The sequence below is a fragment of the Bos indicus genome, chromosome 14 (genome assembly GCF_029378745.1).
Source record: "Bos indicus isolate NIAB-ARS_2022 breed Sahiwal x Tharparkar chromosome 14, NIAB-ARS_B.indTharparkar_mat_pri_1.0, whole genome shotgun sequence".
In the NCBI taxonomy this organism is placed as follows: domain Eukaryota; kingdom Metazoa; phylum Chordata; class Mammalia; order Artiodactyla; family Bovidae; genus Bos; species Bos indicus.
This window is the reverse complement of record NC_091773.1, coordinates 1292395-1317198: the sequence shown is the minus strand read 5'-3', so window position 1 is coordinate 1317198 and position 24804 is coordinate 1292395. Positions and strand designations below refer to the sequence as shown.

The following is a 24804-nucleotide window of genomic DNA, read 5'->3' as shown; positions in this document are numbered from 1 at the left end:
AAACCAAGGTGATGCCACGTGGAGCAGAGATAAGCCTAAATGTCAGGATTTAGGGCATCTCATAATTTTGGGCTTTGCTGGTAGCTCAGCTGGTAAAAGGAATCTGCCTGCAATGCAGGAGACCTGGGTTCTATCCCTGGGTTGGGAAGATCCCCTGAAGAAGGAAAAGGCTACCCACTCCAGTATTCTGGCCAGGAGAGTTCCATAGACTGTATATAGTCCATGGGTGGCAAAAACTCAGACATGACAGCAACTTTCACATAATTTTGACCAAACCAGTGGATGTTTACCTCACTAAGTTCTGGGGTGATTTATTAGTACAAAGTGATGGATTCATTGAACCTATTGTCTTCTGTGCCCAACAAGCTCTCTGCTCCTGGACTTCAGTCCAAGAGTAGCAGAGGGGAGAACCCAGCCCCTTGCCAAGAGGAGGCGAGGTTTGTGGATTTGTCTCCTGGAGTTGTGAAACTAAATAGGATGTAAGTGCTGTCACAATTATCTGGCTAAACTTAAAACACTTTGATGCCCATCAAGCTGGCAAAGATTAGTCTTGAAAAAAAAAAACCATTCTGCCCTCAGTGTTTGGGGGTGAAAGGAAAGAGACTTCACCATTCAGTTTTTTTAGGATGTTCGCATAGCCTTTCTGAAGAGCAGTTTGCAATATGTGCCAAGACTGAATACCTTTTAAGGAATTTCACTTTTCGGAGTCCTCCCAAAGGAAATAAGGAAACACATGCAAGGCCTTCTGAACAAAAATATCAGGTGCTGGGGGAGGGATAAATTAGGAGTTTGAGATTAGCAGATACAAACTAATATAGATTAGTTTGTGTATTCAATTTCTTACATTCAGTAAGAAACTATATTCAATTTCTTACAATAAACCATAATGGAAAAGAGTATGAAAATGTATATGTATATGAATCACTTTGCTATACACCAGAAACTAACATAACATTGTAAATCAACTGTACTTAAAAAGTTCAAAAATTAAGTGCTGAGCTCCTTACATGGAACAAAAATAAAAAAATAAGGCTTCTCTGGCGACTCAGGTGGTAAAGAATCCACCTGCAATGCAGGAGACCTGGGTTCAGTCTCTGGGTCAGGAAGATCCCCTGGAGAAGGAAATGGCAACCCACTGCAGTATCCTTGCCTGGAGAAGCACACACAGAGGAGCCTGGCAGGTTACAGTCCACGGAATCACTGTTGGACATGACTGAGTGACTAACCACAGGCCCTCATAGGAACAGGTGTTGACTGGCTGGGAGCACTACCCCCCATGGATGCCCCCTTGCCTTCCGTCCAAGTAGGGAGGAGCAGGAAGTGACTGTACAAGAGACCAACCATTGAGGACTCTGTGGGTTCCCCCATCCCAGCCGCTAACCCCCACTCCACCCTCCACCCTCACTGCAAAGCATGATCCTCAGAGCCAGATCCTTTGGGAAGAGAAGTTGACTAGTTGCTGTTTCCTAGATGGCAGCATTTCCATGAGGCTCTCAGGGGCCACGGAGGATGGATGGTTGGACATCACCACAGTGTCCCACATGCCCTAGTCCTGGACAAGCCCGGACAGGGAACTTGCCAGGTGCAAAAGACACCCCGCCCCAGCCAAGCGATGCCTGGAGGCCAGCAGTCAGAGGCTCCTCCTGCTAGGGCAGAGTGAAGTGAGGCTCAGAGCAGTAGAGCCCCGTACACTGCAGGATCTCTCGGGGCTGGGCGGGGCTCTGTGCCGCTTCCTTAGCCCCTCCCGGCAGAAAATCCAGGGAGCTAGGCAGGCATCAGGGCCGTGCGGGAGCCGGGCAGGGCGACGGGAACCGCTCGTCACCCACCTCGGCCCGGAGACCGGCTGTGAGCCCCCGCTCACATCCTGCCGCACCCTTTCCCGATTCTGCCCGGCCTTCCTGCGGCCTCCGCCCCTCCTGACTCCGGAGCTCCCCAGGGCCCGAGGCCGCCCCGTCGCCCAGCGATCCGCTGAGCGTGGACCGCGGGCCTGCTGGACAGGCGCTGCTGCCCGGCGGTCCGAGCCACCGCTGAGGGCCCGGGCCAGCAAGGGGGGCGGGGGCGGCGAGCGGGAGGCGGCCCCGCGGGGACTCGACCCCGGAGGAAAGGACCCCTAGACTTTGGTGCGCTCCGCACCCCTCGGCCCCGCAGCGCCGCGCTCGTTCCCTCCGGACCGCCGCTTGCCCGCGCGGGTTCCAGAGCCGGAGGCGTGGGGCAGCAGCCGACATCGCGGCGCCCCGGGAACCACCGTGTCACTGGGTGGAGGGCCCAGGGTGGAGCCGCTGCCTGCCGCCCCCACGCCCCTACCCCGTCCCGCGCTGAGGCCCCGCAACCCTGACCCGGCGTGCCCTGAATCCGGATGGTCCAGGGCTGGGTGGGCCCGCTGGGGCGGGAGCGCGGGTGGGTTCCTGGGGACCACTGCTCTTCCCCTCGCCCCACGCCGTCGCCTGCCCGTCTCTCGGTTCGGTCCCTGCTGTCGCAGCCTGGACACCACCCTCCCTCAGCCCGCTCCCCCATCTCTGAGGGGGTCCCAGCCGCTGCATCCTACGCCGGTCCTGGTTATATCCTGGTCTTAGGACCTGCTCTGTTCCTCCCGGGGGCTGGCCATTTCCAGGACAGGGACCGGCCCCCACTGCCCAGCTCCTTGCAGGGTCTGGCCGGGTGCCCGCCCCACTCTGGGTGGTAGAGGCCTGCGACTGCAGTGAGGTTCTTCCTTCCAGCTCTTTCGGAGGTACCACAGCCTCCCTACATGCAGCCCAGAGCCCCTCCCGGTCCTGGTCACAGTACTCCATCAGGCACGGTGTCCTCCCTGGCTCTGGACCCCAGGGCCTGCCCGGAGCTTGCCCAGGGAGGCCTCCACACCCCAATGTCGCCTGATGTTACCCCAGACTTCCTGGGGCTCCCTAGGCCCGCGATGGGGGAGAGGGGTGCAGGGCCAGCCCCTCCCACCTTCCTTCTGCGGCTTCTCCAGTGGATTCACCTCCTGCCCTTTCAGGCTGACCTCTGCCTTCGGGAGCCTAGTGACACCACCACTCACCAGCGCAGTGCCTCTTGTGTAGGCTGTTGCTAAAGAACTGAACCCCGGACTTCCCTGGCCCTCCAGCAGTTAAGATTCCTCTCTTCCACTGCAGGGGCACTGGTTCCATGATCCCTAATCAGGTCAGGGAACTAAGATTCCCTGTGAACATGCAGCAACAACACCCTTCCATGGTTCATTCAGCTCCAGGTCACTGCCTGAGGCAGGGGGGCACAGTGTAGCACGACACCCCCCGTTACCATGGCCACTGCGGCCACCGCACTGCTCCTCCGTGTGGACAGCACCTGCCTCCACCGGTCCACCCACGTGGCAGCAAGGCCTTCTAGAAAAATAAACCTGGGGGCCAGTCATGCCTCAGCCAGAAGCCCACAGTGGCTTCACCCCCATACTGAAGAGGCTGCTACCCCCACCCTTGGCCTGGAACCTGACCAACTGGAGAGGTGGAAGTTAGGGGCCACTAGGAGGCTACACAGCTTTCCAGAAGCTTTGCTGTGGGAACAGGGAGAAGCAGGAGAATGCCCGGTGGGCCCAGCACACACCATACAGAATGCAGGACTGCACATAGGAGCACACACACACAGACCCAGGTACAAGCACGTAACACGCAAAACACAGCTGTACGAATACACACGCGTTCGTGCTCAGACCTACATCACGCACGGATGCCCGTACTTATGGACATGTGCATACATGTGCATATGCTTACATTACATACACACGGGAACACGGACATGCACTCAGCCTCCTGGAGCATCCTGCCACCACCAGCCGGATGCCCTGATTGTATTGGCAAACGGGCTCCAGCGACTGGGTCAGGTGTGGGAGCCCCACACTGTGCTGGGTGGGGACCCACGGCCCCAGAGCCCTCAGCCAGCAGAGTTCACTGGCCTGCACTCTAGTCCCCTGATGTGGAGAGAGAAACGGCCTCAGAGACCCCAGTGAGGCACTGAAGCCACCCTGTTCCCCACCCCACCCCCTCCGATGGACAGTGCCTGCCTGTGTCTACCCAGAGTTCACAGCGGCTCCAAACTTCTGCTTTCACAAGATTGCTTCCCTTCTGTTTGAATCAGCATTTCCACTTATTTGCAGCTGCAGCGTTCCAAAACAGACAACCCCTGCACTGGCATCGGGGCTGATGCCAGCAGCTCTACCTGGCGGGGCCCTCGTCCAGTCCACTTCAGATCCCTCATCTGCAGGAGCACGCAGTGCCGGATGCTGACACGCAGCCACCCCTCGAGTGAGTGTGCACAGCAGAGCCCGTGGGCTGAGTCTCGGGCCAGCCAGCCAGCAGGGGCCCTGGCGTGAGCTCCAGAGGGTCAGGAGACCTAGAGGCAGGATGTGGTGGTGGAGCAGTGGAGAAGTGGGGTGTGGGGCTCCTGGGCGCCTTGCCCCGGACACAATCCACACACGGCCCTGGAAGGAAGGACATTGAGAGCCTGCACCAGGCCTGGATGTCGTCACTTGGCTTCAGGTTTTCACAGTAACAGCTTTGAATGTTACTGTGGTATGTGAGATACAATTCACAAACCATACAATTCACCCATTAAAAGTGTAAAACTCTGGGGGTTTACCATATCCAGACTCGGGCAACCACCAGCACAACCAATCTGAGATCATTCCCGTCACCCCAAAGACACTGTGTCACATCCCCCACCCCTGGGAGCTCTAACTCTGCTTTCTGTCCCTGCAGACCTGCCTGTTCTCCTTTCATATGCCTAGATCCTGAGCGCTGTCTCCTGCGGGCCTGACTCCTTGTCTTGGCGTAACGCTCTGAGGTCCATCCACGCTGTGCTGTGTGTCAGAACTTCCTCTGCGTGGCTGAACGCCGACGGCTCCATTGGGTGTGTTGACCACGTTTTGTTTGTTCGTGCTTCTGTAGGTGGACGTTTTCCACAGATGGACATTTGCAGTGCGTTTTGGCTGTTAAGAATAACGTTCTGAGAGCATTCACGTGCAGGTTTCTGCATGAACACGTTTTCATTTCTCTTGAATGCACTCCTAGCCGTGGAACGGACGAGCCTGTGGTAGTTCTCTGTTTAACTTTTTGAGGAACTGCCAGACTGTTTTCCATGGGCGCCTGCACCCTTTTACAAGCCCAGCGCTGTGTGCTGCCAGATTCCCCCAGGTCTTCTCCCACACTTGTTACTCCTCCTTTTATGTTACAGTTAACTATGCGTGTGAGGCAGCCTCTAACCTTGCTTTGATTTGCATTTCCCTGACGCTAACGACCTGAGCCTCTTCTTCCGAGCTCACTGGCCATTTGTACACTTTCCCTGAAGAAATGTTTTTTCAGACCCTTTGCCCTGGCCTGTGGTTTTAGGAGAGAAGGATCAGAGAAGCTCTGCGCGGTTGGAGGCTACGGGGGTGGGGTGAGAGTCCCCGCCCCTGCACCCCTACTCCCAGCCGGCTGCGGGGCGGGTTCACCAGGGGCGTTTCCGGCTCCTCTCAGCGCCTCCGGCTACCCCGCGGAGGTTTCACTTTTGGGTCTGGGAACCTTCAGGCTGTGTGCGTGCTGGGCAACTCCGGGGCAGAGGCTTCCAATCCTGGCCCACAGGGCAGCCCGGCTTCGGCTTCGTGGGCACAGGCACACGACAGTCACGGTCACTGGTGAGCTGCTCCCACCCACGCCCTGCGCCCCTGCGCCTCGCAGGGGGCTGCCTGCCCTGGCTCCCACGTGGGGCCCTTGCTTCTTCTGGCGGGGGGTGGGGGGTCGGGGGGGAGGCCAGCACCTCTGGGTGGAGACCAGGTCCTGTCATCTTCCTTGGGCTTCCCCAAGCCCCCCAGGACTCCCCGCATCCCAGACCAGCTGGGGAAGCCCCAGGCCTCTGGGAAGGGGGCTCCCTCCGAAGTCTGACTGGTTTGGGCTTAGCTCTAGGCAGGCACCTCCAGGTGCCCCTGGGCCCACTCTGGGATCTCAGGCCAGTGCCAAGGCTTATGGGCTTCCCACAGCCAGAGGTCCTGGGTCCTGAGTCAGGCCCACAATGGCTCCTGACCCCTGAAGACAGACGAGTGACTCACAGAGCTCCAACTGCCCAGGAGGCAATGGCTTCTGCCTGCTCCCTGCTCTCTGAACACCTCGGCCAGGAAGGCAGCTGCTAAGGCAAACAGAGCCCCAGCCTCACCCTGCCCTTTCTCGGTGGCTACTTTTCATGAGCAGCCCGAAGCCTTGTTGAAGTAGCAAAGTGATGGAGGGCTTGATGGGTGGCCAGGGATGCCCCCTCCCCGACAAGCGCTGAGTCCCAGGGCTTTCTTGGGCTTCCTGTGGACACTCTGGTCACAGGACAGATGGTGTGCATGGCTGGCCCAAGTCCCACGGAAGGCTACGAGTGACATCCAGCCTGGAGGCGCTTGGGGACCCTTGCAGAGATGGACAGTGGGTGACAGGGTGCACTTGGAGGCCGGCATCCCAGGCCTGGCCAGGCAGGACTGCCTCGGAGACACCCGAGCGGGTGCCTCTCCACTCTTCCCCTCCCCTGCCCTCTTCCAGCCCTGAGGGTGGAAGGCCTGACCAGCTGCCCTCCTCAGGAGCATGGCCTCGGCCTTTGAGAAGGTGGTCAGGAGCGTCGTCCGGGAGCTGGACCACAAGGACCTCACCCCTGTGGACAGCCTTTGGAGCTCCACCAGCTTCCAGCCCTACACCCTTTTGAGCAGGAAGCCCTTGAGTTCACGATTCTGGAGACCGCGCTACAAGTGTGTCAACTTGTCCATCAGGGACATCCTGGAGCCCGATGCGCCGGAGCCAGGTACCCGACTGGTACTGAGTCCAAGTCATGGGTGGGCGGGGGGTGGGCCAGCCGGCTCCCGCTCAGGCCCCTGGGCTCTGTCTCCAGCGGGCAGGCGCTTTCCAGAGGCCCCCTCCACCAGGCAGGACAGGCAGCAGCTGGCAGGCAGGGCCTCAGCTGTGCTCTCGCTCCAGCGCTGGAGTGTGGCCGCACCTTCCAGTTCCATGATGCGATGGACGGGCAGCTGCAGGGCAGCGTGAAGCTGGCAGCCCCAGGACAGGGCAGGCTCTCAGGTGGGGCTGCGGTGTCCGGCAGCTCCAGCGCCTCGATGGACCTGTGCACTCTGAGAGTGACCCCCAACACCTGGGAAGCCATGCACCACGAGAGGTGAGCCCCAGGGCTGCGGGCCCACTGACCCTGGGCAGCTGACCCTGGTCAGGCCCTCGAGGCCACAGCAGTCACAGGGTGTCTGTGCAGGCTGAGGGATGTCCCAGAGTCAGGGGCCGTGCAGAGACCAGCGGCTGGGAAGGAGGCTGCCGAGGTCCTGGGGGCCTGCATCCTGCAGGTCGGGGGGCCAGGGGTCAGACTGAGCTCTGCGGCAAAGAGGCTGGGGTGGAACACATACAGGGACCCTGGTGAGAAGGACGGTTAGCTCAGCACACAGACGTGAGATCTGAACCCAGGGAGTGGAAAGAGACAGCAGACAGGTGAGCAGCCAGCCTCAGGGTGGGCCCCTCCAGAGGCCCGCAGGCTTCCCCATCCCTTCTTCCTGCCCTCCGTCTGCCCACAGGCACTGGAGCACCCAGGGGATGGGGCGATAGGGGTCCCGTGCCGGGGCATCCACATCACCCCATCCATGGCCACAGACACTGAGGTCCAGGGAAGGGAAAGCCATCCCAGGGCAGGGGGAGGGGAGGGCAAGGCGCACCCTGCAAGCTTCCCACTGGCCCACTCACTGCAGGCGCCTGCGGCAGCCTGAGCCCAAAACCCTGCAGCAGCTGCGGAGTCGGGGGGATGACGTGTTTGTAGTGACCGAGGTGCTGCAGACACAGAAGGAGGTGGAGGTCACCCGAACGCACAAGCAGGAGGGCTCAGGCCAGTTTGCACTTCCGGGAGCCTTCTGCTTACAGGTGGGCGGCGAGGGCCCTGCAGTGGGCACAGCGGGGGAGGCAGGAGGGCAGTGTCCCCACGCAGACCCCCACCACCAGCACCTGGCTGCCCCTGGCCCCACCACCCGGAACCCAGTCCTGAGCCCACATCCGTCCCTCAGGGCAAAGGCGAGGGCCACCTGAGCCAGAAGAAGACGGTCACCATCCCCTCGGGCAGCACCCTTGCATTTCGGGCGGCCCAGCTGGTTATTGGCTCTGACTGGGGTGAGCCAGGGTCCAGGTGACTTCTGGGGCCCAGGCTCCATTGCAGAGGCGGGGAGGCCTGGAAGAGTCACCGGCTGCCTGGAGGTGCTGGGGACATCTGGTGACATGACTGTGGGCTGGGGTGGCCGAGAGCCCCTTGTTCAGGCAGGTGGGAGGTCGGGGCACAAAGTGGGGCTGCACAGGGAGCCCAGTGGGCCAGGGAGATTCCAGGTGTTCCGCCAACCTGCCTCCCTCATCTCTGCCCCTCCTGGCTTCCAGACATCCTCCTCTTCCCAGACAAGAAGCAAAGGACCTTCCTGTCGCTGCAGGCAGGTGAGGCCCATGCACCTGGGAAGTGGGACAGGCTGATAAGGAGAGCCCAGAACAGCACATCTGGGAGACACACACACACACACGTGCATGCACACATGCACACACTAATGCAATGCACACATACACCCATGTAAACACATGCACACTTACGCATATACACACATGCAACACACACACTTGTGTGTACAAATGCACACACTCACACATATACACACATGTAATACACGTGCACACACACACTCTCGTGCACATACACATGAGCAACACACACACACTCGTGAAAACGCGCACACACACACACGGGTAGCATGGCGACAGGCTGGCACCAGGCGGGTTTGACCTTGCTCCTTGCCCCAGGCTGCCAGGACTGGGATGACAAGCTGTGAGGGCCCAGGGGAGGCCTCAGCCCTCTCTGGCTCGGGCCCCCACTCCCAGCACTGACTAGCCCTGCCTTGCCCAGGCCGCAGGCCCTCCAGCAGTGCAGACAGCCATCCACATCCGTGCTTCAGCTTAGCCTCCATAAGGGCCCTCTCTGACTACTTCCACTTCCAGCCGGGTCAGTACCTTCTGGGCCACCCTGGGGCCCCTGCTCCCCCTTTGCCCCCAGCATCTGCGCTCCCTTACCAGGGCTCCATGGGGCCACGTGGGCACCTGGGCAATTGCAGACCTGTCCCCATAGATGGGTCCACGGAGCACTGGCTGGCGACCACTGATGACTACCAGGGCCTGCGGGCAGAGGTGAAGGCCTGGGCCATGGGCCTGGAGGGCTTGTCCAAGGGGCTATGTGGGCAGCTGCTGGGTGGCCTGGGGCAGGTGCTGCGGGACGAGCCGGCTCTACAAGCCCTGGAGGACTCGGTGAGTGAGCTGGGCTGTGCGTGCGGGGTGTTAGAGGGTGGGGTAGCACGAGAGCTGAGTGGGGCGGTGGAGCAGGTGCCTGCCTGCCCTGTTCACCCCCACTCCCCCGGGCGCCCCCACCTGTAACAGGTGCCTGTCCCACCCTGCTCACCCCCACTCCCCCAGACGCCCCCACCTGGAGCAGGGCCTGCCCGCCCTGCTCACCTCTGCTCCCCCAGACGCCCCCACCTGAAGCAGGTGCCTGTCCCGATCTGCTCACCCCAGCTCCCTCAGGCGCCACCACCTGGAGCAGGGCCTGCCCGCCCTGCTCACCCCTGCTCTCCCAGGCACCCCCACCTGGAGCAGGTGCCTGTCCCGCCCTGCTCACCCCCACTCCCCTGGGGGCCCCCACCTGGAGCAGGTGCCTGTCCGCCCTGCTCACTCCCAGTCCCCCGGGCACCCCCACCTGGAGCAGGGCCTGTCCCACCCTGCTCACCCCCACTCCCCTGGGGTGCCTCCAGCTGGAGCAAGGCCTGTGCAGCGGGCCGGTGGAGCCTCGGGACGGCCCGGTGGGCGCCATCCTTGAGTCCCTGGTGCTGCCCTCTGGACAGCTGGAAACAGAGCTCGCAGGCCCCGTCTTCTATCTGCTGCAAGCGCTAGCAGGTAAGGGGCTCGCGGCGGGGCAGGGAAAAGGCAAGGACGCGAGCTCCTCTGGCTAGCCCCTGGAAGCCCTTTCACCCGAGATCTCTCCGCAGTGCTGAGTGAAGCCCAGCACGTGCTGCTGGCTGAGGTGCTGGAGATGGGAGCCCTGTCAGGGACATTTTGGCTGGTGAGAAGGCCTGGGTGTAGGGGAGGGGTGGGCCGGTGTGGGGCCCGGTGCCTCGCAATGGGGTGGCGTGGGAGGGTGCCCAATGCCGGGCCCTCTGACCCCTCCCACCCTGTCTGCCAGGTGGAGAGCCTTGTGGAGCAAAGCAGCCCGTGGCAGGAGCACCGGGCTGTGTCCCTGCCGCCCGAGCGCCTGGGCGACAGCTGGGGCTCAGAGGCACCCGGCTGGGCTCTGCTGGAGGCATGCGGCTTGGAGCCCCAGGTGGGCACCCCCCAAGTGTGCTGGGAGCCTGGGGCCCGCGGCTGTGCATGTGCACTTTATGCCTGCCTGGCGCTGCTGCTCAGGCTGAGCCAGCTCTGCTAGTCTGTGGCCCGCCCGCTGCAGGCACAGCTCGCACCCACCGGCTGCCAGGAGCCACACCCAGCTGTGTGGGCGGCTCTCCACAAGACCTCGGGGGGGGTGGGGACAGCCAATAAATGTGACAGATGACAAACAGGGAAAATGACGCATGAGCTTTTGAGGAGCCCTCTATCAGGGGTCGGGGGCCCAGGGGGGGATGCCCACACAGGACGGGGAGGGACCTGGGGGCTAGGAGCAGGCAGGCCCAGGGGCCTTCCCTGTGCTGGACCCAGCCACTCCGGAGCGACCGGCCACGTGGCCAGGCTCCTCCCTGCCCCTGCCCCCGCAACAGCAGGCTGGCCTGGAAGAACAGGGCATGGCGATGCCAACCCCCAGGACTGTTCTCTGTCCACCTCAGGGAGCCTGAGAGCATTCTGACGTTCTGATGCAGGCAGCGGGCCATCCTCCCTCTGCAGAGCTGCAAGGGGGCAAGAACAGGGCGCTAACAGACAGAGAGCTCTGCACTCCTGGGGCTGCATGGGGGCCTGGGGGAAATGACCCGAACCAGAGAAACTGGGCTTTGGGGTGTGTCTCATCCAAATTCATTCACTCAAAGGTAGGAGTCTGTCGAGAGGAGAGGAGACCTCCCTGTCCTGAGCCGTGGTCCCTGGGCCTCGCCAGGCACAGAGAGGGGGTGACTGACTCAGCCAGGCAGTTACTCTCACCGTGGAGTTGTCACAGCCAGGAGAAACTTGCCTCTCCCTATGGGAGCCGGTCTGTTCTCCTCCACTTGGTGGAAGGCAAGGAAAGCCATGTTCCCTTCCTGTCCGGCTCGCCGCTGCCCTGCAGCCCCAGGACTGGCTAAACATACGGAATGGAGAAGCCCTGGTGGTCTGGTGGTTAAGTACTCGGCACTTCCACCGCTGGGGCCCGGGATTGATTCCCGGTTGGAGAACAAAGATCCCACAAGCAACGTGGCCCAAAAAAATAAAAATAAAGAGAAGAGGTGGTCGGCCCAGCTGTGGTTGGGACATTAACCCCTGAGAAAACTGAGGATCGAGGTTGACAGTAAAATTAATATTAAAAGAGTGCTCCCTAAACATCCCAGATCCCAGTACAGAAATGCCTAGCAATTGTTCCCTCACCCAGGGCAAGGGAGAAGTTGGACACCTCCCAGGCCTGTTTGTGTTCCCTGGAGCCCAAGCTCCTCCTTTGCGAACCTTGCTAGGGCACTGAAAGGCACCACCAAGGCAGACAGGACTGGAGCAGCGCAGGTCTTAGAAAGCAGCAAGTGAGCAGGCCACCGGCGCTGCTTCGGGGGCCCCGAGACGCTCCCTGCAAGATCAGGTGGTGAACTGGGTCTGCTGAGCCCCACCCAGGCGCCCTTTGGAGGGTCTCACTGTTGGCCCTCAGGCTCCAGGGTCGCCAGTGCCCGGAGCTCTCCAGTGACAGCTCATTTGAGAGCATCTAAGCATCAAGATCAAGGCGTGGGGTGGGGGGGCTGCTCTGTGTAAAGCAGCGCACCCTGACCCTAGACCCTGGGGGGAGGTGAGCACTCTGTGAGCGGCTCTGCTGGGCCTGGTCACCTAGATGCCTACCAACCGTTACAGCACTCACCCAGGAGCGGGGCTCACCGGGAAGCAGGGCTACGGTTTCGCCGCCCCGACTGGAGCCTCCCTGGGGACTGCAGCAGAGAAATCCCTGAGAAGCATCCCACTCCCAGGACAAAGCGGCAAGCAGGGTGTCTGGCGGGGCCCCAGCTACAGGGCAAGGGATGCCCTCACGGGGTCGGGGCGGGGGGGCAGGTTCACTCCAGATGGCCTGCGGAGTGGAGGGGAGTGGGTCCCAGGCCAGAGAGGCCCAGGCCCTGCGGGGAGGCATGGAAGAGGCGGGGAGCTGCCTGCCGAGCCCCCCATGAGGCTGGGCCCCGCTTCCCAGCAAGCCTCGCTGGGGGCTTTGCCCCTCACCTGTGCAGCCACACTCTGTGGTTGGACAGGCTCGTGCCTGGTGGGGACAGTGGGCCTCAGACGTTCCCCCAGCTTCTGGCTCCAGGCTGCAAGACCCTGAGGCACCTGACCATCAGGCAGTTGTGGGTGGGGGGTCCTCCTGCCACCCTGCCGGCAGCAGTGGAGGGGCCATAGGACTGGGACCTGGCGCCTCTCTTATGGGGTTGGGCTGGAGACCCCTGAGGACATTCTCACCAGCCTCCCTTCCTTCTGCCTCCTGGGCTCTGACGGCTTCCTGGCCTCCCCAGTGCGTCCCCAGATGTTTCTCGTAGTTTAATCCAATTTTGGCATTCCCCTTGGAGAATCGTGAACTAATACCCCAAACTATGTCCCTGGCTTCTCACGGACGAGTGCCCTTGGCCGGGGCCTCCCCTGCCCTCAGAGTGACCAATGAGGAGACCCCGGCCCCTCCCTGCTGACCTCTGACTCTGCTCAGGGACTCTGTGGGCAGCACAGCTTCTCAGTCAGGGCAAAGCGTGCCTGACTCCACCCAGGGCTGGCCCAACCCCCAGCCACACGCTCAGTTCAGTTCAGTTCAGTTGCTCAGTTGTGTCTGACACTTTGCAACTCCATGGACTGCAGCACGCCAGGCCTCCCTGTCCATCACCAACTTCCAGAGCTTACTCAAACTCATGTCCATTGAGTTGGTGATGCCATCTAACCATCTCATCCTGTCATCCCCCTCTCCTCCCGCCTTCAATCTTTCCCAGCATCAGAGTCTTTTTGCATCAGGTGGCCAAAGTATTGGGGTTTCAGCTTCAACATCAGTCCTTCCAATGAATTCAGGACTGATTTCCTTTAGGATGGACTGGTTGGACTTCCTTGCAACCCAAGGGACTCTCAAGAGTCTTCTCCAACACCACAGTTCAAAAGCATCAATTCTTTGGCACTCAGTTTTCTTTATAGTCCAACTCTCACATCCATACATGACCACTGGAAAAACCATAGCCTTGACTAGACGGACCTTCTCTGTAATCTTAGTCCAAGCCCGATCTTGGACCAGGCGCAGCTCATCAAAGCCCAGCCTTGGCCCAGAGAGACACCGAACCCCTAGGATCTGTGTTTTTATTTTGGCTGCGCAGTGCGGCATGTGGGATCTTAGTTCCCTAACCAGGGATCGAACCTGTGCTCCCTGCATTGGGAGTGTAGAGGCTTAACTGCTGGACCACCAGGGCCGTCCGGCTATCTTTATTTCAAATGCTTTCCATTGTGGTGGGCAGGAGCCCAGCCTCCAAGAGGCTGTGTGAGTGGAGGCCTCCTTCTCTGAGAAGGCAGCTTTGGGGGCCCAGAAAGGGCAAGAGGACACCTCAAGGTGGGCATTCCAGGTGGCAGAAGCCACTCATCCCGGATCTGGAGAGCCTGGGTCACTGCTTCGGAGCATTCCTGAGGGACCTCTTCCCTTACCCGGCCCTGAGCAGGTGCTGTGATGTGGGTGCGACAGCTCAGCCTGGTGAGGGGCAGATGCTGGCACCCCACACCTGAGCCCGCAGGTATCATCTCAGACCTGTGGTGTCCAGTGGGAAGTCGGGGGCCGCCTCCAGAGAAGACCCCAGGGGTCTGAGACGGTGAGCTAGAGGGGAGGGGCAGGAACGGGGCCAGGCTGCTGGGCAGTGAGTGTGGATAGGCGGACAGATGGATGCTTCTTGAGCAGTGAGGGTGTGGCTGGAAACCTCAGAACCTGCCAGCCAGCAAGTGGCCAGCAGAGGCAGCCTTTCACAGGGATGGCTCCCAGGGCGGCACCCACTTCCGTGTCCCCACCCGGCCTGGGCCCAGAAGGCCAGGCGCCATCCAGGCAGGGCACATGCCAGGGGGCTGGGAGAGGCACAGGCCTGCTGGGGGACAGACGGATCGACAGGTGGACGAGGCATGAAGCTGAGGGAGAAGGTGCTGCGTCAGAAACTCGTGGTCCATCTAGTCACAGGGCTCTCGGGGTGGGGGGTCTTTGTGTGCAGCAGACCTTGCAGAGCCCCGCTGGGGTGGGGGACAGGCACTGGTGCCCAGCACTACGCCTAGGGTGCCCCTCAAGGCAGACCTCTTCTGCAGATCTGCCTCCCAGCCAAGACAGGCCACAGAGCGGAGAGCCTGAGTCAGCACCGTGGCCCCCATTGGAGGGCCGGCCGGTCAGCTCAGCCTGGACCTGAGCAGCCCCAGCGGCCTGGGTGGCTGCGGTGCTGGAACGGGCTGTCGGCGTAGACGGGTGGGGGCCGGGCCGGCCGGGGGCGGGGCCGGCCGGGGCAGGGGAGGTGCCGGAGGCCCCAGAGGCTCCTGCCGCAGGGCTGGGGCTGGGCGCGGGCTAGCAGCGCCACCTGCTGGCCAGACACGCGTGCTGCCGCCGCCACAGCTGGCTCAGGGTCGCTCCGCAGCCGCCCCAAGTCTGCGGGGACAGGGCGGTTCATGTGGCGGATGGTGGGGCGGGGGGCGGGGGGGGGGCGGGACTCGCGGGCTGTCCCCCATCCATCCCAGTCCCCCACCCATCCACTCTGCCCTGGCAGCCACCACCTCTCTGGAACCCTGCGGAACCCCACGAGGGTGAGTTGGGCTCTCACCCTGGAACAGAGAGTCCAGCAGATCCTGGTTGACGTGGCTGGGGCTGGAGTGATGAACCAGGAAGCCTGGACCAAAGCGAAGCCCTGAGTGCTGGCCCCGTGCCCACAGCAGTGAGGGGCTGGCCCAGCACCCAGAGCCCTGGGTGCAGGGAGCAGCGTGACACCAGGCCTGCCTCACCTGTGAGCAGGGCGGCCGCCCGGCGCAGGGGGCCCTGAGGGCTCCGCAGGTAACCCTGGGTCTGGCTCAGAAAGCTGGGCACGTGACTCGGGTACCACTGGACCTGGGGACAGAAGGGCTCGTGGGGCAGGAGGGCCAGCTCTGCGTGGAGTGGAGGCCTCAGACGTGAGGCCAGGCTTCACTGTGCTACCACCTTGACTGGAAGGGTGAGGAGTCTCAGTCTGGGGGGGAGTGGTCCTGGTGTATACTGGACCAAGTGGGCAGCCGACCGCACCCCGTCATTCTCACCGTCCCCTCAACTGACCATGCGGTGGCAGATGCGGCTTAGGGCCTCAGGGCTGTCGTAGTGGGCCACCGTGACCATCTCCTCCAGCAGGCCCCAGTGCAGGGCCTGGTCACAGCGGGCCAGGGTCCATTCTGAGCTCTGGAACGGGGAGGGAGCGAGGTTAGAGGTGCAAAAGGAAAGCGGCAAGAAAGGACCTGGGAGGCAGGAGGTGGCCAGGGTGAGGGGCGGAGGAGTCCTGCTTGCCCAAGCCTCCTGCAGTCTTCAGGGACGTCCCTGACATGCGCTCTCTGGAGAGGCGGCTGTGGTGGGGAAGGGTGGAGTGGTCAGGACAGTGTCGGGGGCTGACCTCAGCGGTGTCTGGGCTGGGGTCGTGCAGGCGCAACAGCAGCGGAACAAGACTCTGCAGCACCAGCTTCCGCAAGGGGCGACGGAGCCCCACCCGGAGCCCGCCCCGGCCGCGCCGCACCAGCGTCCCGAGCAGCCCGACTGCGGAGGCGCGGACCGAGTCCCGGGTCTGCAACAGGAGGGCGCGATCAGGACCCGGCAGGGAGAGGGCGTCCGGAGGGCTGCAGTCTGCGGGAGTGCCCTGGGGGCCCCAGCGGGGCCTGGTCGGGTAACGGGGGTTGGGGGGGGCGGGGGCCGGCAGGGCCATGGGAAAGACAGCCGAAGGGAGCGGGCGGGGCTCACGTCGTCCAGGAGTGGCGGGAGGCGTGGCCGCAGCTCCGCGCTCAGGAGCCGCACCGGTGCCCGCGGCTGCAACAGGACCCTCCGCAGCGACCCCAGCGCGGCGTCCACGAGCTTCGGGTCACCCTCGCCCAGCGCGCCCAGGAGCGCGGGCAGCAGCGTGGTCGCGTGGCGCACCTGCGAGGGGGGGACAGGGACTCGTGGGAGGCCCCTCGCCCAGCCCACCCCGCCCCGCCCCGCCCCTCCCTCACCTTCCCATGGTTCAGCGCCAGGTGGCCGAGGCCCAGCAGGCCCAGCCAGCGCACGGTGGGCTCAGGGTCGCCCTGCCAGGCGCGGAGCCGCTCCAGGATCACCTCCTCCCGCAGGAGCCGCGCGGTGGGCCGGCTCTGCAACAGCTGGGCAGGGGACACAGGGTCAGCGCGCTGGCTTTCCGCGCAGGCCAGGGCCGCTTAGGGGCCAAGCTCACTGTCACCCCTCCCCACCCGTCCTGGAAGCGGGCTCACCCCGGTGAAGAAGGCCATGGCCGTCAGGCGCTGTGCGTCGTCTGTGCTGCGCAGCCGCGGTAGCAAGTCAGCGAACAGGCCTCGTAGGTGGTGGTCGGCGTGGGCCACCAGGGCACTGCGAGGGGCCAAACGGAAGCTCTCCCTCAAGAAGCCGCCCGCCCCCCCTACCCCACCGACCACCCCCATGCCCCTGCTTCTCTCACACCCCCGCCGCACACCTGGCCAGCAGCAGGACCCCCTCCAGGTGGGTGCCAGCTCCCACCAGTCTCCTCCAGCCTCCAGCCTGCTCCATGCACGTAACCACCATGCGGCCTCCGTCCCCAGTGAGCAGGGCCTTCAAGGCCTCCACGGTGCAGCTGGAGACGGGTGCAGCGGCGAGTGGGCGGTGAGGGCCAGGAGGGCACTGGGCCAGCCCTCACAGCCGGGTGTGCACCCCCTCACCTGGCATGACTGTGCGGTGGCCCTCGGTGAGATGGGACCCACACCTTGGGTGTGTCGGGGGAGTGTGCGTCCCGTGCCAGTTCGTGGAGCTGAGTGACCAGCACCAGGAGAAGGTTCGGGTAGAAGCCTCGGGTGGCACCCACGCAGCCGGACACAGACAGCATCTCCCCAAGGGCGCGAGTGGCCTGTGGAACCAGGGCTTCTTTCAGGCTCAGACACGGCAGACAGGGAGAGGACAAGACCTCCACGCTCGAAGGACGTTATGGATGGGTGTGACTACGGTGAGTGCCTGCTGCCCCCGAGCCCCTGTAACCAGACTCTCCTGGCCTCTTGGGCCAGGGCTGGGGTGTCCCCTGGCAAGCTGGACAGAGCCACCTACCGCCAGAGCCTCCAGCTGGGATCCGGCTGAGCCCTTTAGCGCCCAGAGCAGCTGCACCAGCACCTGTCCATTCACACGCTGGTTCCGGCTCAGGCTGCGCCAGAGCTCAGCGGCCACCCTGGGGGCACGGGGCATGTGAGACAGGGTTCGGGACTGGGGTGAGGAGAGCCCCCAAGTTGGGGAGGCAGCCACTAGGACTCCAGCAGGAGGAGGGAGGGTTAACTGCCCCCCACCCCACCCTGGCAATCCCTGAGGAACAAGATGAGTGGCATCTGTGCAGATCACATGGGACCCCAACGGGCCAGCAACAAACTGGCATCATGAACAGTCACCATGGGGAATAAAACCAGAGATAACGTTCCCTGGGGGCAGACTAACCACAGCCAGGGGCATTGGGGGTGCAGAAGCCACCTGGCTTGCTCAGGCGGGCACCCCCAGACGGGGAGAGAGAAAGCCAGGCTGCAGCCAGGAACCAGCAGAGGACCTGAGGTGGGAGGGGCAGCGGGAGGAAGAGAGGGAGGAGGGGAGGGGGAAGGCTCCCTCCTCGGCCCGCCCTGGGCCAGACTCCAAGGCCAAGCCGGAAGGGGGAAGGAAGCCGTGGGGCCCCTGACGCGATGCGGGCCTGGAGGGGCGAGGCAGGTTACCGGTCCGGGGCCGGTGAGCAGCGCAGCAGTGCGAACACCACGTCCCGGGAGTGCTCCAGAGCCAGGGAGCTCAGCACCCGCAGCGCCGCCCGCCGGGGCCGCCCCTCCGCCAGATGGGGCACCTGCGCCAGCAGCCCCCGCACGAGCCCATGCACCTGGGGGCGGCAGTCAGGTCTCTGTGAGCCCTGCCCGCGCCAAGCAGGCGCAGCTCACCACCCGCAGCCTTGGAGGGGCCCGTGGGGAGGGGCATGGGCTCACCTGGTCCTCCAGCCTGTGCCCCTGCGCCTCCAGGGCTGAGGACAGGGTGAGTGCTGTTGCCTGGGTTCCCACAAAGCCAGCCTCTTCCAGGCAGGCGGCGGTGTACACGGCCAGGTCTGCTAGGGCCCCCTCCTCCCAGGAGCTCCGGGGAGTCTGGGAGTGGGACGGGGAGCATGTGGAGCCCCCTTACCTCTCTCACGGTCTTCCTCCCTCCACAGAGCCTTTCTGTCATCTCCCAGCCCCCTCCCTCGTTACCTCCCCTGACCCCCAGGCAGCCCTCCTGCTTACCTGCTGGGGCCCCTCTGGAGCTGGCTCCTGGGGAGGGGGCGGGGAGGGGGGCTCACCGCCAGCCGTGGGGGTGGTGGCTGCCCTCCCAGGCTCCTCCACTGCAGGTTCAAGCTCAGGCTGGGGCTGAGGGCCTGGGGCAGGGGGTCCCGTGGGCTGCCCCCGGCTGGCCCGGATCCCTTCGGCCAGGGCTGTCAGGGTCAGGGCCCCCACAGGGGCCCCGCGGGCCGGGCCCCACACGCCCCCAGCCATGGCCGCGGCGCACGCCGAGCTTGTAGCACCTGTCGCTGGTCCTCCCAGGAAGTCGTGCCCAGGCCTGACCTAGAAGCAGGCCCCAGGCAGGCGGGACCAGGGACAGGCGTGGTGGCGTGCGCGCGCGTGTGTGTGTGGGGGGGTGTGGGGGTGGAGGTGGGGAGCCATACAGAGGTGTTTCCAGGTGTGGTACCCGCCAGGGGCTTTGGGAAGGCCCTCCTGCCCAGGCTGCCTGCAGCCTGAGTGTCTGGGGTCTGGTTCTGCCCACCGGGCCCTAGGAAAGGGCCAAGCAAGGTTCCTGGGGGACAGAGGATCTGCCGGGGCAGGGAGTATAAGGGGATGGTGGCAGGGAGGCGAGCCCTTGACCTGACCTCCAACCCCACTGGGCAGGGAATCCTGGCAAGTGTGCACAGCTCTGAGGGTCTGGCCCAGCCCTGAGCTAAGGCCTCGCCTGACTTAGCCCTGAAAGGCAGTCGAGTCCCATGCTGGGCCTGGGGCTGGGGCTGGGCTGTCCTCTCTGTGTTCCCACCCGACCAGACCTCCGGGAAGGGGACAGTCGGAGAGCTGCCGCCCGCTCTGAACTCAGAGCAGCCCTGGGGGTGAGCCAGCAGAAGAGGAGTTGCCCAGTGCCTCTGGTGCCCTCAGTCCTGGCACCAGAGTGCAAAGCTCAGAAGTGGTGACATGAGGGGGCCTTGGGCCTGGGTGTGTTCTGTTGTGTGTGTGCTGGCAGGGGTGTGTGTATCTCTCTCCAAGCCCCCCTCTCCCCAGGAGGCCTGACCGGGCCTTTGTCCCAAATCCCCACTGTCACCCTCACCCAGCAACACCGTGGCCACTGCCCAGCCCGGGCTGGGGGAGCCAGAAGAGCTGGTCCTGCCAAATACCTGGGCAGGCGGGAGAGCCCCGGGGCCGTCCCCTGGACAGTCAGCGTTCCCCCGCGCCCTTGCTGGTTCCTCGAGCTGCCCACCACCTGGACAAGAGGCCGAGGCCTTGGCCCCTGTGTCCCGGAGAGCCTCGATCCTCTCTCCTGGAGCGGACGTGGGTGGAGACCTGACAAGCCTGCTGCACAGAGGTGGGGCAGCCAGGACTTGCCGGGTGCCCAGGGCGGGCCCCTGCTCCCTAACTTCCTCCTTGGCTCTGGTCAGGCAGGCCCCACGGCTCCAAGCCTTTCCTGGCACTTTGGGGGCAGCAGCTGGGTCCCCACGACCGAGGCCTGGTCCACACTGTGACACACCAGAGCCAAGAGGGAGCCAGATGGGCGGGGCCCAGGGGCACAGGGGCCCGTGGAGCCTGGCAGCAGCAGAGTTAGGGGACACCCAGGCCTCCCCTTGGGGAGGTGGAGGTATCCCAGAGAGCCTTCCCAGGGGGAATCCCAGAGCCCCTCCAGTTGGCGCTTCAACCTCACCCTGTGGCTCCCGCCTCCAGCCTCATGGAGAAGTCTCCCAGCCACTCCCCCAGCTCTTAGTTGAGCACAAGGACCGCCCCCTTTCCCTATAGCCCTGCCGTGCCCCGATCTGCCCTTAGAGTCCAGCTCCTCAAGCCTCGGACACCCTCCCACAAGCCTTAGCTGACCTCAGACCTCAGCATGGGGCTGCCTCCTGAACCCTGGCCAGCCTGGGGTCTCCCCTGGGAGAATAAACCCTCTCACTAATTCCTGACTCCAGTCCACCCCAGGAAGCCCTGAGGGTCCAGCGAGTGGCAGACTAGATGAAGAAATGACACATGACAAGTGGGGACAGTGAATGACTCATGTTAATTTCAGGCAGCTCCCAGCACAGGTTGTCAGAGGGCTCCTCTGGCACTCAGTCTGTCCACCAGGGCCTGGAGCTTCTCAGACAGTGCGACCTGCAGCAGGGAGACACGGGAGTGATGGGGCCATGGGGGCAGACAGCACAGGCCAGGTTGAGGGCGGGGCCCCGCGCACACCTGGTACAGTGCCGGCTGCTCCAGCCGCCTGTGGGCGGGGCTCAGACGGTGCAGGGACTGCTGGGCAAAGGCTCTGGATTCAGCCAGAGATGGCAGCGGCTCACACAGCTGTTGGGAGGTGGGAAGAGGCTCAAGGACAGATATCAGAGCTTGGTCTGGGTTGAAGGTGCAGATTTGGGGGGTAGGTAGGGGTGGTCACCTGTCCCTGTTGGACCCAGAGTCGCAGCAGTGGCTCCACGTGGGCCGGCCTCACAGTACGGGACTCCCGGGCCCCTCGAGGCCACACTCTCAGCTCCTGGCCAGCCTGGGGAGGTGGCTCCTCTGCCAACTGCAGCACATCTAACAGCAGAGATCCTGTGTGTGTGTGCACGTGAGGGGCGCCAAGAATAACGTGAGGGGCCTGGGGCTCGGAACTGAACTGAGGAGGGTGGAGGGGGCCTCACCATCAGAGCCCAGGAGCCGGAAGGCAGCCTTGCTCCCAGGCAATGTCTGCTTCTCGGGGTCCTCGGTCAGCTTCATCCGCGGCTGGCCTCCCACAGACACCAGCTGCGGGGACAGGGTGCTGGGCTAGCTGGACCTTTTTCCCGGACCCCTGGTCCACCCCCAGCCCACTTGCACTGTGCCCCACCTTGTAGACACAGCCCAGGGAAGGCTGGCGAGGGCAGGTGACCACGCTAGTGCCGATGCCAATGACGTTCACCTCACTGCCCTGGAAGGTGAGTGGGTGGGCACTGAGCTCGGCCAGCACATGCAGGCCCAGGGCCCCCACGCCACCCTCTGGCCTGCCCCTGCCCCGCCCACCTTCTGGGCTAGTCGGGCCAGCTCCTCCTCGTCAATGTTGTTGCTGACAGCGATGGGTACCGACTGCAGCCAGGGCACCCCGAACCTGTAGTGGGGGCAGCCCCTCAGATGTTGCTGACTCCCGTGGCTCCCCCTCACCTGTCCAGCCGCCCTCTAACATCTGCTGGTCTGGCTCAAGCCTTCGTGCCTACAGGCCCCTGAGTGAGCCCAGCCCAGCCTCCTCGCCCACTGCAGCATTGCGACTTGGGTAGCATCAGAGAGCCTCCCTCCCGCTTCCCCTCTCAATACCCCTGAGCTGGAGGGGGTCTCTCAGCAGACAAAGCCCCTCCCAGGGACTCACTGGGCTGCCGCTGTCCGGAAGACCCCGCGGATCTCCCGAGCCTGCTGAAGCAGATCGCCACTGTCCAGCCTCACGCCCACTGCCTGGTAGCCCAGCTCCTGCAGGGCCAGGGCTACAGCCAGGAAGTTGGGGAGCCCGCTCCTGGGGACAGGGACAGGACGGTCAGCATGGGGGCTCTGCAGCTTCTCTGCTGAGACTATCCCGGGGGATGGCCGGGCCTCACCTCCGCACACTGTAGGTGTCCAGCAGGCCCTGGAAGGCCCGGGGAAAGGCCAGGGCATAGGCCACAAAGGCTGCCCGCTCTCCCCGATGCGGCTCTTGCACACCCAGCCCCAGATGGCCACACACACGCTCCAGCCACATCTCCACACTGGCAGCCAGATCCACCTGGGAGCCCTGACCAGCCGCTGGAGCCAACATCTATGGAGAGGGGTAAAGGACGGAAGACCCAGAGTGTGGTGGTGGGGGGGCGGCTGGCTTGCACCAGTAGACAGTCTGAGCACCCGTCTGCCAGCGCCACACTGAGACACCAGCCCAGGGTGGCTTGGGTGGGCCAGGCGTGGTACCTGCCTGAGGGCTGAGCAGGGGCTGGCGTCTCCTTCTGGGGAAGGGATCGCCCTGGGGGTCTGCCCTCTGTAATGCAGCTAGGGGGACAGGGGTACTGACCGGGTCAGGGGGCACCTCACTGCCTGAAAAGGAAGTGACAAAGGAGTGCGCCAGGGTCCCAGCCACCGGCACGCCCCGTAGCTGTCCTGCGAGCACGTTGCTGCTGGCATCGAAGCCTGGATCAGGGTAAAGTTGGGGTACTTCAGACATTGAAGGAGGGAGGTCTCGGGGCTAGACTCCTCCTTCCTTCCGTCTCCTGGCCCTCACCGCCCAGGTAGCTGTAGGTAGAAGCAGTAAGACCCCCGTCGGGGCCCTGAGCACGCCGAAGACCCATTTCCAGCAGCCGCTTGTCGGGCCCTGCGATCAGGCGAAGGCGCGCGGCATTTGTGGCGATGAGGCTGTGGGAGCAGGGGAGTAGGGTACCGGAGTGACGGCCAGGAAGCTACTCTGCCAGGTCTCTCTGGAGACCCTGCGAAGAGGGAGCGGGTGCGGGCCAGCGCTCCACCCCCACCCCGCCCCCACGGGGCCACGCCCCACAGGCCCGCCGGGAAGGCCCCTCCCACTCGCAGGATCCGGCCTTCGGCCTCGGGCCCCACCCCGGGCCCCACCTGGCGTAGCTGACCAGGCAGAGGAGCGGCGTCTCCAGCAGCTGCACCACCAGGAGCGGCCCGGACACCTGCAGTAGCGGAACCTGCGGGGCGGGCTGTCACTCGGTGCCGCCCTGCCCCGTTCGCCGCCCCCCGCCACCACATCCCACCCCCCGCACTCACGCCGGGGAAGGCGAGGGAGCCCTCGGGCAGGGCCCGCACCGTCACACCAGAGCAGTCGAGTGCACGAAGGTGCTCAAAGAACGCGGGGTCTGTGTCTGGGGGCAGCGCCGAAGCCAGGAACTGCACATCTAGGGGCGACAGAGGCCGTGGCGGGCAGGGGCTCGGGGGCGCGCGGGCGGGGGCTCGCCGGGCCGGGGCCTACCTGCGTCCCGCAGGCGGAAGGCACGCAGGAAACGCACGCAGTCGCGCAGTCCCGCGGCCAAGGCGAAGGCTCCGCCGAACGGGCACTGGCGGAAGAAGAGCTCGAACTCGGCCTGGTCCTGCGCGCGGCCGGCGCGCCAATAGCCCAGCGCCATGGTGGCTTGGTACAGGTCGGTGAGCAGCGGCCGCGCCGCCGCGCGCCCCTCGGGGTCCTGCTCCGCCGCCATCGCCCCGGACTCTGGCCGCCCCGCCTGCCCGTTTGACGTCCGCGCTCGCCAGGGCCCGCCCCGTCAGCGGGTTGGAGCTGGAAAGTTGGGACACCGGGGCGCGACCGCCTCTCCTGGCAACCAGAACCCACGGGGCGGGCCGCCGGCCTCCAGACGCTGGGGAGCTGTTCCTTCAGCTGGACACGGCTCGAGGTGGGGCGTCTGCTCGCCCTGGTCGGCCCCGTGGGGCACGGTCTGTCTTGTCCCCTGCCGCCCGCGGTTCCATGCAGCGTACCGACGGTAAAAGAGGGCAATGCAAACTCCACATCCCCTCCCGCCCAGAGCCACTGCGGGCGTGGGCAGGGCAGCTCAGGGCCACCACCACACCGCGGCAAGCCCACACTGTCCTGGGAGGAACGTGGTGCCAACCCAAGTAAGGGGCTGCTTGTCTACCAGCTGGCACAGAAGGCTCTCCAGTCCTGCATTCTAAGCCCCACAGGAATCCTAAGGGGCCTTGGAGGCCTCAACAACTCACTCTTCCTCACCAGTCACACCGGATCCGGGGAGGAACCACTAGTGACACAATCCTGCCCAGACCGGAGAGTAAGGCGGCCAGGGGTGGGCCAGGGGCGCAGCTCCATGGGGGAGTGTGTCCTGGGGCCTGTCAGGGCCCAGGTCTCTCTCCAGTGTGTGTGTGTGTGTGTGTGTGTGTGGGGTGGATGCCCTTCCAGAGCTGGAGGGAGAGGGACAGGGTTAAGGGAAGAAACCCCACCTCCTTCCTAGACATGGACAGATGCGCGCAGCGTTTCCCACAGGTGACTGCACAGGGTTTCCCACAGGTGAAACGAGCACAAGGTCACAAGAGCAGGGCCAGAACGGCCACTGGGACCTCTTCCCTGGATGGTTCCAGGCTGGCACTTTCATACCCATGGGGATAACTCAAAAAGAGGAGGCAGAGTGGAGATGATGGGGGACCAGGTATCCCCCCCCAGTGGAGGAGACAATGCATGTGTTAGGGCTCGACCTGGGCATGGCACTTGCAACTGAGAGCTAAG

At 63.9% G+C, this 24804-nt stretch overlaps 3 protein-coding genes across 9 annotated transcripts; 1 reads left to right on the top strand and 2 right to left on the bottom strand.

The window, feature by feature from the left end:
* The first annotated feature begins 4098 nt into the window (after window positions 1–4098).
* Window positions 4099–10606, top strand: GSDMD (gasdermin D). 4 transcript variants are annotated; one of them, XM_070802261.1, is made up of 12 exons: window positions 4099–4271; window positions 4754–4875; window positions 6560–6777; window positions 6951–7143; window positions 7718–7886; window positions 8027–8129; window positions 8388–8441; window positions 8902–8997; window positions 9121–9296; window positions 9797–9938; window positions 10031–10104; window positions 10225–10606. In XM_070802261.1, the coding sequence occupies exons 3-12, from the start codon at window positions 6564–6566 to the stop codon at window positions 10462–10464; spliced, it is 1461 nt and encodes a 486-aa protein (XP_070658362.1). In that variant the 5' UTR covers window positions 4099–4271; window positions 4754–4875; window positions 6560–6563; the 3' UTR covers window positions 10465–10606. The 4 variants fall into 4 exon arrangements, with proteins under 4 accessions (XP_070658362.1, XP_070658363.1, XP_070658364.1 ...); XM_070802262.1 differs by having other exon boundaries at window positions 4725–4875; XM_019973629.2 differs by lacking the exons at window positions 4099–4271; window positions 4754–4875 and adding an exon at window positions 4885–5641.
* A 2719-nt stretch (window positions 10607–13325) lies between these two features.
* On the bottom strand, window positions 13326–20484 carry MROH6 (maestro heat like repeat family member 6). 2 transcript variants are annotated; one of them, XM_019973697.2, is made up of 14 exons: window positions 18654–20484; window positions 18366–18518; window positions 18108–18262; window positions 17464–17581; window positions 17085–17269; window positions 16862–16999; window positions 16644–16758; window positions 16392–16535; window positions 16144–16317; window positions 15803–15970; window positions 15475–15594; window positions 15171–15273; window positions 14993–15058; window positions 13326–14820 (listed from the first exon to the last, which is right to left on the bottom strand). In XM_019973697.2, exons 1-14 carry the CDS (start codon window positions 18900–18902, stop codon window positions 14573–14575), a joined length of 2136 nt encoding a protein of 711 aa, XP_019829256.2. In that variant the 5' UTR covers window positions 18903–20484; the 3' UTR covers window positions 13326–14572. The 2 variants fall into 2 exon arrangements, with proteins under 2 accessions (XP_019829256.2, XP_070658359.1); XM_070802258.1 differs by lacking the exons at window positions 13326–14820; window positions 14993–15058 and having other exon boundaries at window positions 15246–15368.
* Window positions 20485–20633: 149 nt separating this feature from the next.
* NAPRT (nicotinate phosphoribosyltransferase) lies at window positions 20634–23810 on the bottom strand. 3 transcript variants are annotated; one of them, XM_019973611.2, is made up of 13 exons: window positions 23545–23808; window positions 23343–23470; window positions 23181–23263; window positions 22840–22970; window positions 22633–22748; window positions 22190–22386; window positions 21967–22107; window positions 21627–21711; window positions 21454–21534; window positions 21269–21371; window positions 21025–21179; window positions 20826–20933; window positions 20634–20744 (listed from the first exon to the last, which is right to left on the bottom strand). In XM_019973611.2, the coding sequence occupies exons 1-13, from the start codon at window positions 23768–23770 to the stop codon at window positions 20682–20684; spliced, it is 1617 nt and encodes a 538-aa protein (XP_019829170.2). In that variant the 5' UTR covers window positions 23771–23808; the 3' UTR covers window positions 20634–20681. The 3 variants fall into 3 exon arrangements, with proteins under 3 accessions (XP_019829170.2, XP_019829171.2, XP_019829172.2); XM_019973612.2 differs by having other exon boundaries at window positions 21025–21164; XM_019973613.2 differs by lacking the exons at window positions 20826–20933; window positions 21025–21179 and having other exon boundaries at window positions 23545–23810.
* Between the last annotated feature and the right edge of the window lie 994 nt (window positions 23811–24804).

Bases quoted from the DNA above. Each gene is read 5' to 3' on its own strand.
- GSDMD (XM_070802261.1), top strand. From the start codon at position 6,564: ATGGCCTCGGCCTTTGAGAAGGTGGTCAGGAGCGTCGTCCGGGAGCTG. The intron at 6,778-6,950 runs GTACCCGACTGG...CTCTCGCTCCAG, and splicing joins GCCCGATGCGCCGGAGCCAG to CGCTGGAGTGTGGCCGCACC. The intron at 9,297-9,796 runs GTGAGTGAGCTG...GGGTGCCTCCAG, and splicing joins TACAAGCCCTGGAGGACTCG to CTGGAGCAAGGCCTGTGCAG.
- MROH6 (XM_019973697.2), bottom strand. From the start codon at position 18,902: ATGGCTGGGGGCGTGTGGGGCCCGGCCCGCGGGGCCCCTGTGGGGGCC. The intron at 17,582-18,107 runs GTAACCTGCCTC...CCGTGCCCCCAG, and splicing joins TGCTCACCGGCCCCGGACCG to GGTGGCCGCTGAGCTCTGGC. The intron at 17,270-17,463 runs GTAGGTGGCTCT...CTGGTTCCACAG, and splicing joins CCCAGCTGGAGGCTCTGGCG to GCCACTCGCGCCCTTGGGGA.
- NAPRT (XM_019973611.2), bottom strand. From the start codon at position 23,770: ATGGCGGCGGAGCAGGACCCCGAGGGGCGCGCGGCGGCGCGGCCGCTG. The intron at 22,387-22,632 runs GTCAGTACCCCT...CCCTCTCCATAG, and splicing joins GTGAGGTGCCCCCTGACCCG to ATGTTGGCTCCAGCGGCTGG. The intron at 21,712-21,966 runs GTGAGTCCCTGG...CCCCCACTACAG, and splicing joins TTCCGGACAGCGGCAGCCCA to GTTCGGGGTGCCCTGGCTGC.